This window comes from Rhinatrema bivittatum, chromosome 4 (assembly GCF_901001135.1).
Source record: "Rhinatrema bivittatum chromosome 4, aRhiBiv1.1, whole genome shotgun sequence".
Taxonomy (NCBI): Eukaryota; Metazoa; Chordata; class Amphibia; order Gymnophiona; family Rhinatrematidae; genus Rhinatrema; species Rhinatrema bivittatum.
The window spans coordinates 46786858-46800003 of record NC_042618.1 but is presented as its reverse complement, the minus strand read 5'-3'; the positions used below and the strand labels follow the sequence as shown (position 1 = coordinate 46800003).

At 45.2% G+C, this 13146-nt stretch overlaps 1 protein-coding gene across 4 annotated transcripts in view; it reads right to left on the bottom strand.

Moving 5' to 3' along the window:
• CEP170B (centrosomal protein 170B) overlaps positions 1-13146 on the bottom strand; it is a 139359-nt gene that overhangs the window by 25705 nt on the left and 100508 nt on the right. For 3 of the 4 annotated variants that reach the window (XM_029598077.1, XM_029598078.1, XM_029598079.1), the window contains exons 14-16: positions 11858-12017; positions 10517-10555; positions 8749-8889 (exon numbers count right to left, since the gene is read on the bottom strand). In XM_029598077.1, coding sequence (XP_029453937.1) covers positions 8749-8889; positions 10517-10555; positions 11858-12017 — 340 coding nt within the window. The remainder of the gene's footprint in view (positions 1-8748; positions 8890-10516; positions 10556-11857; positions 12018-13146) is intronic. The other variant, XM_029598080.1, reaches the window with a different exon arrangement.

Genomic DNA, 13146 nt, shown 5'->3' with positions numbered 1-13146 from the left:
ACCCAATAATATTGATGAGGTGCACATCTTGGCTCATCGGCTGAAGGGGCAGCTCTGCGTTTCCCAGTGCTCTATAGTGGACTCCACCCAGGAGCCCTGAGAGAACTGGGCCACTGCATACAGATGCACCAGTGCACCTCGAGTAGATGGCAACCCATGTGCTCGATCCATAAGAGGCCAAGAACCCCTGCCCCCAAGGGCTGCAGGGCCATGCGGGGCTTCAGAGAGTCCTGGCAGTCGACAACCACAGGGGCGACAAGGGCGCTCAATGGCGAATCCAGTGCCTAGTTGGTGGGGCTTGAATTAGTCAAGGCAGTAATAAGAGGCATCGGTGGTCTGAAGGCCTCACCAGTGGCTCCACACCTACATGGCCTCAAGGGTGTCAATGATATTGGGGCAGCACCGCATCGCAATGGCACTGAGATCATGCTGGCACCAAGGTCGCACACCTTGATGACCTAGTGGGGCCGACATCGAAAGCTTGCCACTGCTTACACCTCATCAGCCCCTAGGGTGGCCATGCACACTCCTTGATGAATCAAGGGCGTTGAAGGCATCAAGGGCCCTGTGTGCATCAAGAGCACAGTGGCATCGATGGTACCGCAGTCACCACAGCACTAAGTGCAGCAAGGGTACTGAGGCAACGAGAGCCACGAGGGCACAGAGGCAGAGAGCACCAACCGTGGCAAGTGCCCTGAAGGCACCGTAACATTGAGTGCATCAAAGGTACCAAGGTTTCAAATGCATCAAGGGCACTGTGCCAGAGTGCATCGAGGGCACAGAGGCATCAAGTGCACCACATCTCAGCACCATGGGCATCGAGGCCTTGATGTCCAAACCAGTGCGGTGAGACTCCAGGTTCACAGATACTGATGGTACCGAAGGTCACCGTGGCATTGTGGGCGGTCATGCACCTCAATGCAACAAGGGTAACCCTGGACCTCAATTGCATCAAGGGGACCATGATACCTGAAGATGGGCCCCATCCCCGATGTGGTCCAGACATCAATGTGTCATGGGCATGGCACCGAAGTGCGGCAGCAAGCTGCTTTCTCAGGCTCCGCTCACCCTCTCTCTCTCAGGGAGATTGCATTGCCAAGGCTGGCAAGGAGGGGAGGCAACGTCATCAGGGGCTCCCACCCATGGAGACTAGTTCCTCAAGACATGGGGAGAATGAGCTCTCCTCCCCACTGGAATGGCATGGTCCTCGATCCTTCCGCAATCTGAATCCACTGATGCTGAGCGATTGGTGAACCGCCATGGAACTCCAGCCCGGGTAGAACTCAGGGGAGTCCCCAGGCTCAGCGGCCTACACAGATCACTGACGGACTGCGTAGTCCAGTTCTGTCAGCACTGTGGAAAATAAGAAAAACAGACAGAGCAAAGAGAGGTCACAAATACAAAAACTTGCAGGAGCAGGGTTTTTTTTTTTTTTGTATAAACATACTCTGTCAGGCTGCACAGGGGAGAACCCACCATGCAGCCGGCATACAGTTAGAAAAAGAATAAACTACAAGAAAGAAATGCTGCAGCTCTAGAAAAAAATCACTTACAAAACTGTAAGAGAGCAAAGCTGAATACATGAAAAACACATTTTCTAATAGAGCACGAGCTCCACAACTGTGAGACGACAGCTCCGTAGAAAAGAAGAGACTGAGAGACTCTGCCTAGGGGGCAGGGTGATGACTACAGCTGCACATGCTCAGTGGGGCATGCTGAAAGCTCTGGAATCTTTGAGATCAAAGTTCCGTGCTGGGCTCCATCCAATGATGTCACCCATGTATGAGGACTAACACCCTGCTTGTCCTAGGAGAAAGATCATATGTTGGCCATAAAGTAATAAGAAAAAAAAAAAGAAGGAAGGTATAATTCATAATAGTCCCAAAAGAAATCACTCATATTGCAAAACAAGAGGATAAACACAAATATGGCTACCAATACACCACAACAACTTCAACCAGTTAAATCATTCCCCGTCTCATCCCTCAAAAAGGTTTCCAAGTATGATGGATCAGTAAATATAAATTTGCTCTTTTGGAGACAGACTATAAATTTGCAGGGAACTTTAAAGTAGAAAGTTGCCCCAGGGGCCAAAACTCCCTGTCTCAACAAAAGAAAATTATTTTCTTCGCATCTGAGCAGCAGAGGAAACATCTGGGAAGGCCTGAATTTTCTGACCACCAAATGAAAAATCCTTATTAAGAAAACACTTATGAAACACTAGGTCTTTATCAGACTCTAAACAGAAGGATACCAGGAGAGTAGCCCTACACAAAACAACATCTATGGAGGACTCAAGAAAAACTGACAAACTGGAAATATCAGGAGAAATGTAATCCATAGCTTTCTCTACACCACTGACATGTCTTGCATTCTTAGGAATATATTTTAGATAATATTAGTACCTTACCTTCAGAGAAACCTAAAGTTTCACATACATATTTCCTGGACATCTCATAAGGAGACAACAACCTTGTCATAAGAAAATTTATACAACCAAGGTTTTCCTACGATGAGAATTTTCAATGTTCTCTAATCGATTATGCAAGATCAAACTACCTTGAATTTGAGATTTTCTTACCACTTGTTCCAATGCTACCTGAGATTTCAGTGTTACTGTATCAGTTGGCTTCGTCCCTCAACAGAACTCATGATCCTGAAACTTCTCAAAAGATTCCTGAGAACATTTATTCCACAGTATAAAGGATTGTGTCAAAGTCCTTTCCATTCTTGACACTAGTCTCCACAGATCAGTTAAAGTAATATTCCTCAGCTCCAAAAATAAACCATCATTAGAGTCAAGCGAAGGGCGGACTGGAGGAGAAGGAATAGGTCTTCAAGATCATGAGAGGTCTTGAACAAGTGGATGTGAATCGGTTATTTACACTTTTGAATAATAGAAGGACTAGGGGGCATTCCATGAAGTTAGCATGTAGCACATTTAAGACTAATCAGAGAAAATTATTTTTCACTCAACGCATAATAAAGCTCTGGAATTTGTTGGCAGAGGATGTGGGTAGTGCAGTTAGTGTGGCTGAGTTCAAAAAAGGTTTGGATAAGTTCTTGGAGGAGAAATCCATTAACGGCTATTAATCAAGTTTACTTAGGGAATAGCCACTGCTATTAATTGCATCAGTAGCATGGGATCTTCTTAGTGTTTGGGTAATAGCCAGGTTCTTGTGGCCTGGATTGGCCACTGTTGGAAACAGGATGCTGGGCTTGATGGACCCTTGGTCTGATGCAGCATGGCAATTTCTTATGTTCTTATGTCTGAGATCTTAAGTGAACATCCAGTAGGCAGAGAATTACCTTTCAGCTCATGATTACAAATAGAGGGACTTATCAGATTTATTCCATCCAACGTTAGTACCACGGAGTCATGCATTAATATTGGACTCAGCGTTTTCATACTAAATCGTCCCAGAGTATTGGTATGTTTCCACCAACTCCATTCCCACTATTGTGGCTCAGGGGCAGCCTACCCAGTATGCCACTAAGGTTGTGTAGACCTTGGCCCCAAGCTATTAGAAACCCCCGAATTAGAGGGAGACCCCCCCCCCTTTCCACACTCTTAGGGGCCTTATCATTAAGCCACTCCATGTGAGCATCCATAGGGCCGGGAGAAGGAGTAGAAGATGGAATAAGGATCTTACTCTTACTTTTCCTTCCCATGTAGAAGCTTTCAAGATCTTCGGAAAAACAATTGCCCAAGTAGTGCGCCCCCCCCCCCCCCCCCCCAGGTGTGCAGTTTTGGTGCGCTGGCGGCGGCACGCCACAGGCACGCTGCTTTAGTAATTCCTGTAGGCCCAAAAATGATGTCACGAACTCATGGAGCGGGGAGAAGGGGAGGGGAGGGGGAGGTCAGCAGTCACAGCACCTTGGCCCCCGCTCAATCTTTAGCAGCTGACCACCTCTTCCTTACAGATAAAGGACCCCAAGGTTTATTATATTTTAATTGTAATTTATTCATGGCTGTCTGAGGATCAAGCCCACACCCAACACGCATTACAGAAGCCCTCCATGTGTCTTTTTTGGAGGGTTTTCTAGTTGGCACCACAGCAGTGCATGTAAATATAATATACATGTGACTTTTTTTTTTACCTTAGAAGACTGTACTTTGAATATTCTTTTTCATGTGAAATCTATTATAAATGTGGGTGAGGGAGGTGGTGGTAGTGCAAGGGTATAAGGTTCACCTAGGGCTCCTAATGCACTGGCCATGGGTTCTGGGGGAGACTTGGAGGGTGGGATGTGACAGTTTTTAAAGTTTAGGTCGCTGGAAGGAATTGAGGGTTTTTTTGGCGGGCCCAAGAAAGAAACTAAATGGAAGAGCCAGCACAATAACTGTTCACAAAGGGCATAAAAAAAACTACCGCTGGCCTTGCCCTCATGTCACGTCAGAAAAACCTGGAGGTCTATATTCAGGTGCTGGCTGGCTAGCAAAGTTAGCTGGATAAACTTATCTGGCTAACTCTCCTGGGATAGTCAGTGCTACGCCCGTGCTGCTGAATATACCCAGCTATGTCAAAGTCAGCCAGATAAGTTGATCTGGTTAACTTTAGAGCTGCTCTTCAGTAGTACATAAGAACATGCCATACTGGGTCAGACCAAGGGTCCATCAAGCCCAGCATCCTGTTTCCAACAGTGGCCAATCCAGGCCATAAGAACCTGGCAAGTTAACTGGCTATATTAGCTGAGCAATGCTGAAAATCAGTATTTATCTGGCTAACTTAGTCAGACAGCCACTCCATTCCCACCCCTACCTAGCCAGATATCTTTTTAGCTGGATAAACAATTATTCAGCTATCTCGGGACCGGTCATCACAAATCCAAATAATTCACATCCTGCTCCAGAGGGCCAGTATCCAATTTACTACAGAGATGCAGCACATGAAGACTCAAGAAATGCCCTGAATGGACAGCACAACCCATTAAAATCCCTGGATTCCTCCCACTCCCCACACAGGCAACATTTAATGTTTGCAAGCCGCTGCATGTTCAGTAGCATAGGATGGTAGCGAGTGCATTAATGATGCGGGATCCAATATGAAAAACTACTAAACAGACCCAACGTGGTAGCGAGCTTGATTCAGCGCTTGCACGGAACTCCTGAGCAACCTGCATTTTCCTCTGCTCTTATTACCCATGTTTTGTACTATGGTTTAGCGCAGAGGTTCCCAAACCTGTCCTGGAGGACCCCCAGCCAGTCAGGTTTTCAGGATATCCACAATGAATATGCATGAGGTAGAATTTGCATGCACCCCCAGGACAGGTTTGGGAACCACTGGTTTAGCAGAAAGACAAGGTACTGAGCTATCCCTGGGAGCCTCTGCTGCCTGCACTACCTTTACAGCTGACGCATGCCTTTGTGCTATGTGGAGGTTTGCATTTCAGCATCGGAGGCATACACTGCCGGCTCAGCTTTGGAAGGGGCCGCCCCGTTTGAAACCAATGTCTTGCTCGGTCCCCTCCCCCCCCCCCGCCCACCTGAGCAAGAATTCAAACGTGTCGGCCATCTCTAGAATGATGCGGTCCAACTCGTCTACTGAGGGCAATGCTGTGGTGGTTCCCCTAGTTTCCAGGAGGCGCTGTTCAGGGGGGGACAGCCACTGGTCGTGGAGGAATGGCAGTGCATGGCAGCAGAGGAACTTCTGCTGGAGCCAATTTCTAGCCAGAACCTGGGGTAAGCACAGCTGATTCACACATTTCACTTCTTTAGTGACAGTGGACCCAGATCTAACTGGACCTGCCACGATCCCTTTGGACACCATCTGGTTCACTTTGTTTTCTCTGGAACATTCGAGTTTCAAAATGCACGTGAGACACTGAAACGTTAACTGCTAAATTTCTGGGACCAGGACAGGGCACAGGAGGCCTCCTTACTGGAATTCGACTGGCACAGACGGTGGACCCAGATCTAACTGGACCTGCCACGATCCCTTTGGACACCATCTGGTTCACTTTATTTTCTCTAGAACATTTGAGTTTCAAAATGCACGTGAGACACTGAAACGTTAACTGCTAAATTTCTGGGACCAGGACATGACACAGGAGGCCTCCTTACTGGAATTCGACTGGCACAGCAAAGGGATAAGTTACAAGTAATTAATGCTGCTTTAGCGCAAGACAAATCCATGGTACAATCAGAAATTACTCAGATTAGAAAATCCTCTCAGGCACCTACATCATGAGCTTCCCTGGGACTTCAGTGGGACTCCTTTAGAATTCTTTAAAAGTTATCTCGGCGAGTATTTAAGGTCCCAAGTGAAGCAAACTCCCATACTAGCACCGTTTATTTACTATTTGCCATCTGTTGAATGTACTGGGGGCAAAAGGAAAAGAAGAGAGAAGGCTGGTTCTCTGGTGCTGCTGGGTTAGAAAAATCTTCTGGAGGGAAAAGCTGAAAGGGCCACTCTACTTGTGACTTTTGCATTCAAACAAGACCACAATAGGATTCTGACCTATTCGTTCATTGTAAGAATGTTCCTTTTTCTTTGGTCACAGGATCTGGGATTTCCCAAGCTAATGTAAAATTAAGCAAGACGGAGGAAAAATATTTTGCGTGTCAAGAATGTTTCAAGCTGTGCCAAAATGTTGATCTGTTTTCCATGTCCATGTCATTTGAAATATGAAAATGCTAGGTATATATTCTCACGATTAATGTTTTTTTCTTGATTCAAATTAAAGCTTACCAGTGTGAAAATGTAAGATGATCAGCCCGTATAATTGATTGCTAAGCAGGGATGTTTGTTTTGAATGTAATATGCAAGCTTGGGCATCCTACAGGTTAGCATTTAGCATCCATTCATTTATTTATGTATTTAAATTATCTGGATATTATTGCCTCAGTCCCTGATTTCTTGCAACAGCACAAAGTTACTGCAGCAATTATGTGGCAAATTTCAATACATTTACATATTAAATCATGCTAACTTGTGTTTTACTTTATGAAAATTAAGTCATTTTCTGATATTTTTTGTGCCTAATTAAGGGAAGAAGAGGATAGAGAACAGGAGTAAGGGAGGTGATCCCTTGAGGGTGGGACAAGAGAAGGAGAGGGAATCTTGGAGGAGGAACAGGTTAGGAGATGGTGAGAGGGGGAGGGGAGGAAGGGAGGGTAGAGAAGGGGGACACAGAGTGAAGAGAGGAGAAATGAGGATCCAAGATATAGTTGCAATGGAGAAGGTACAGAGAAGGGCAACCAAAATGATAAAGGGGATGGAACAGCTCCCCTATGAGGAAAGGCTGAAGAGGTTAGGGCTGTTCAGCTTGGAGAAGAGACGGCTGAGGGGGGATATCATAGAGGTCTTTAAGATCATGAGAGGTCTTGAACGAGTAGATGTGACTCGGTTATTTACACTTTCGAATAATAGAAGGACTAGGGGGCATTCCATGAAGTTAGCAAGTAGCACATTTAAGACTAATCAGAGAAAATTCTTTTTCACTCAACGCACAATAAATCTCTGGAATTTGTTGCCAGAGGATGTGGTTAGTGCAGTTAGTGTAGCTGGGTTCAAAAAAGGTTTGGATAAGTTCTTGGAAGAGAAGTCCATTAACTGCTATTAATCAAGTTTACTTAGGGAATAGTCACTGCTATTAATTGCATCAGTAGCATGGGATCTTCTAGGTGTTTGGGTAATTGCCAGGTTCTTGTGGCCTGGTTTGGCCTCTGTTGGAAACAGGATGCTGGGCTTGATGGACCCTTGGTCTGACCCAGCATGGCAATTTCTTATGTTCTTATGTTCTTAAGATCAGGAGAGAAAAGGTGGATCAACTTTTTCACCTGCTAATCCTGATCCTCTTACTCACTCCCCTGTCTTCTTCCAATCTGCTCATTCTCTCCCCACCTCTTTCCCTAATTCCCTCCCTCACACACATTCCCCCACAGCCTCTCCAGCCCCCTCACTCATGGACACATCCACCCACCCACTTCCTCCTTCTCAAAGCCTACACACCCCCTCCAATCTGCTCATTCACACCCACATCCTCTCTGATCCCTTCACAAACCCCCCTCACATACACACACTCCACATCTCCTGCAATCTCCTTGCTCACAGTTCAAACCCCTCTGATCCCCTCCTTCACACCCCATTTCCGTTAAATAAAATACCTCCCTCATGCCAATCCTCTCACCATCTGCCTCTGATTTTCGCAACCAATACCCTCTTCCCTTCTCTTTTCCTTCACTTCGATCTCAGGACAATCCAGGCATGGCAATCTATGATTGGCAGCGGTGACTTGGTCCTCTTGCGCTTCTCTGCAGCCCAGGGCCAGAGCTTTCCGGTCTTACCCTCTGCACCGTGTGGTAAAAAGCACGACCTTCAAGCCGGGGTGCAGGGGGAAAAGGAAGCAGCTTGAGGCATGGCTGCTGTAATCTGTATCGGGCTTGGCGGCTGGCAGGAAGAAGAGTTGCATGAGCGGATGCAGAGACTGCTGCTGCTCTACTGCAGCAAATGCCTAATTGTGCAGTGAGGAAAAAGTCAGCAGCCCTTTCTATGGCATTGCACACGACTGGGTGACCCTGGCTGTTGTCCTACTTTCAGGCCTTTTTAGGTCCTTTTTATTATTTTTTTAAGATCTCCCCTCTTGTGGACTACAGAAGACAGGTGCTTTACCCTGTTTCTAGTTCTGTATTACGACCTTATTGTAATTATACATAGACAGGCATTTTTCAACAACAACAAAAAAAAAAAGAAACCAATTAAAGAAGACAAGAAAATAAAAGGTAAAACACAAAAAGGAACAAACCTCTTCTCTGTTTCTTGTTCTTCTTCTTGAGAGGTCTTCTTCTCGGCTGCTGTTCATATTGTGATCAAAATCCTTCAGCCCTGCGGATCCTGGTGGAACTTTCTGGTAGTTCAGGCCTGCTTCCGGAATGTGCTGCACCAGCTGCACCAAGAGGATAGCCAAGTTATTCCCGGCTAGCGACGAGCCAGGACGGCGAGTAGCAGCCGACCAAGCGTGCGTCTGCGATTTAACTCTTAAAACCCGCTCCTGAAAAATGCCTCAAGCTTTCAGCTCAGACCCACGCAAACAGCGGCAAGCAGCATGATCAAATAAATTTTCCAAAGGAATAGTTTTTGGAAGCATGACGTTTACATTTTTTTTTTTTTTTTTGCTTCAGACATGAAAGTGTGCATGAACAATACAAAGGGTTTTGCCACCAGCAACCGATCTCATAGGGGGAAAAAAACTTTAAAAGTAAGGTGGAATACAGACAGTGTTCAGGAAATTCTGGAATTTGAACTACATAAAAAAAGCAATCACTACAGGAAATAACAAAAGTAAAGGAGAAGAAACAGCATCAAGGACAACGCATGAAACGGGAAAAGCAACTGTTGCAGAGTCATCGTATACATTTTAAATTAGCAAGTTCAGACAATGTAAGTGTTGGGTAAAAGGGACAATGCAGGCTTTCATTCACCTGTACCTTCCTGGCTGGATCTTACGTTTTCTCTCTTTCTATGCTATCTCCTATTCCTATCCATATATTCACTCCACTCTTCCACTCTGGGAGGCGTCAGCAGCAGGAACAGTGATACAGATTCCTCCCCCTTACAGTCAAATGGTGAGACAAGCAGACACTAGTTTATACCACAACGAGGATAGGGGAAGAGCCAATATCACTGCTTCTGCTTCAGGGCACAAAATGGACACAGCCCAGAGTGGAGGAACAGGATTTTCAAGCCAATCTGTGGACAATTTTATTTATTTTATTTTTTATTATTGTCCAGACAAATTTTCAGACCCAGAAGATACAGAAGCAGGGCCTCTTTCTCTTCCCCCTCAGATTGCTCTTTTCCTCTATTCCCTTTCTCCCAGGTTCCACTCCTGCCCTCCTCTTTTCCTTGCCATGGGTTCTTTTTCCTTTTCTCTCACCCAATAGTTAGGGCAACAGCAGCACAAGGACAAAAGGAATGTGCGCTGCCAATGCTTGCAGCTGCTGCACCCTTGCATGCTTTCCTTCAAGACAGAAAGCACACAGAACTAGGGGCAGAGCAGTTTCAGACTGAAAGCGAGCGCTCCTGGTGTCTTCACTGCTGCCTTCAGTGTCAGTACAGGGGAGAAAGAGCATTAGGAAACGAGGAAGAAAAAAGCACCTCAGGGGGTTGGGGAAAGGAGACAGGAGGAAGAGCGTTACAATAGAAGGAGAAGAAAGAGGCGTGCATACCCAAATTATGAGCCTATGCCGAGCTCCAGGATTCACCAAGGCCCAAGACAACAGTATGGGCTATGTCAACAGCCTTGAGGTCAATAGTCAAAGCCATTTAGATGGATAGCTCCCAGGTTATCCATCTAACTCCATGATATCTAAGCTATCCATCTAACTCACATGTTATCCATGTAAATGTTTCCTTTTGAATATTGACCTCCTTGCTTCCAGATCAAGATGGTACTGGATACCAGTGCAGCCCCTTCAGCCAGCATAAAAGTCATCTTTCATGAGGAAAGAATTATTTGAATGTAAAAGAAACATGCTAAAAATGCAGAAGCTACAAAGGGATGGAAAGTGCACCTGAGATGGATACGCTGGCCGCAAAGACGTTTTAGTAATCTGTGTTAAAACAGAAAAAGTAAAGTAAAGAACAAAACTCTGTTATCACAAAGCAGTTAAAAAAAAAAAAAAAAGAAAAGAAAACTGTAGTGGCAATAGTGTACGAGAAGATGTAGAGCAGCTGGGTAAGGTACCTGCGCTGCTGGAAGAACAGGTTACCTTGGGGGGTTCAGAAAGCATCAGGCTGGCATGCTCGAGAGCCTCTTAAACCAGTACTCAACACCACGCACGAACAATTCCATGCAGAAATTAATGTTAAGATCTCTAAGCGGCTTTCTTGATCCTTCAAATGAGAACTTCGAACTAGCCAGACTTAAAAGGTCAACCAGAGTAAATAAGCACTAAAATGCACTGCCGTGCCCCTGGCGGCCCTGCCCTGATGCCAGAATGCGAGGCTCCCTGACAGGCTCTGGCAGCTGGCTGAGAAGTCACCAGGTCAGGAAACAAGGAGTTCTCTCGGTGTGTGCCTACCCCTGAATCGCAAAGAAAATAGACCTTCCTCCTGGACGCACAGAGTGACTTGCTGAGGGGAACCCTTTGCTCAGTCAGCCTTTCCAGTGGGCTTCTGCTTGCCGAGCTTGTGCAAGACCTTTCAGAATTCCGCTACAGTAGTTTGCCCCCAAATAGAGCTACTTGAGCTCTGGCAAACAGGTTCTTTAGAGGAACGAATAGGTGTTGTGTCACATTTTGGACCACAGGAGGTATTTAATCCCTGGTGGTTGGTCCTGTTGGATCTGAACACCTGTGGAAACCACTGCCCATAATATATATGCATAGATATTTAATGGTTCCATGAAAAAAAAAAAAAAGCCATTTTCCTTCTAAGAATGGTCAAAATACGGAAGTCAAGGGTATTATATTTGAGCAATCTTATAAGCATGACATGAACAGAAGATGGCAAATCTGTTCTAAAATCTAATGTACTCATAAAATACTAGTAGTACTCATCTCTAAGAAACTCTGTACTTTAATGGATTTAAATTTTTTGATTTGTACAACTGAACAGGATCGTCGCCTCGGTTCGCTTTATTGACCGTGAACTGTAAAAGGATCAGAGTTTCGCCTCACCAAAGAACTATCGTAAAAGATGCAGCAAATCTCGAATCTATTTCTTTACTACATTTAAGTACTGGATTAAGAGCAAGCGGATATTTACTGCAGGTACAGGCAGTGCAATGCTGTTTATTAAAAGCACAAGTTAACTGTGACATGCAGCGCATGCCTAGAGAGGTCAGAGGTACAATGTCCACGCTTTGGAAAGAGTGCCCTTACCGGGAAGCACCTACACCACGTCCATCTCACCTCTTCCCTTGCAGATATGGTGGAAGCCGGGGTGTTGGGGATGGAGCTCAGGGAGGTACTTGGTCCAGTTCCTGAAGAACTCTGGGAATCTCCGTCTCCTGCAACGTCGTGAATCTCTCTAGCCAGGATGGCTACATCTTTTACCAACGTCTGGCTCAATCTAAGGCATATAAATAACAATCATGCATTTTAAAAAGTTAACTGAAAATTCAAAAGTTCTGTACCCCATCTGGGTCACAGTTCCTAGGCTTCTGAAATCTGAATATGCAAATGGCAGCAGGGTAAAGTTATTTACAACATGGATATGAAAATTAAACCAGTCATTGCCCTAAATCATTCCCTTCTGACAAATGTCAAGGAGCAGCGGTGATCTAGTGATTAGACCATGGAGCTATCAACTCAATAGAGATTCAATTCCATGAGGTCAAGATTCTCTTTCTTGTGACTTTCGATAGGTCATTTTACACAACAGCAAATATCAACATTGTTCCCCCCCTTTTTGGAAGCTTACAACTAGTTCAAGAGCCAAAAATTTGCTGCCAGGCCATTCACCAAGAAAGTGGCTGCATGTGACTTTCCTAAGTTGTAAAAAAAAAAAAAAAACCTATAAAAAAAATATACTGTCAGCCTGTCTGAATGAAAAGCAGCACACATTTTATCTTTCTATCAAAACCCACTGCTGACTGACAGCAATCTGGCGCAGAAATTTGTGATCTATGAACAGAGGCTGGTTTATGTATTACTAAAAATAAAACGCAAAATATTTTAGCTTGCATTCAGAACAGCATATCGACTGCCAAGAAATCTTGAGAGAAAACCAGATGTCACCTCACGTACCAACAGACCAAATGACAGATCAAGCAACCAATAATATTCTTGCAGACCTTGGGACTTGTTTCTCAGTGAAGCGCTATGAATCTCTATCTGAGATTATCTGACTTAGATAAGAACTTAGATTTTCTTTGGTCCAGCAGTTTAACTATTGCTCCTTTCAGCTCAATTAGAGCTCTCCTGAACCTTTACTCACAGCAACTCACAATTTCTCCCCTCACATTTCAATCCCCGGAGCACTCTTCCTTCTCCCACTTAACTCAGCTATGGCTGGCTTGTAGCTGAAAAATCATAAAAGGCGAATTTTAAAAGCCTTGCAGGTGCCAAAACAGGAAGATACGCGCACAAATTGGGCTGGCACGCATCAAGATTTTACAAGCTCCCGCTGCGGGCACAAGTGAAAAGTTTCTAAAAGGGGGCAGAGTGTGGGCCTGGGAGGCGGCGCGGGCCTTACACTC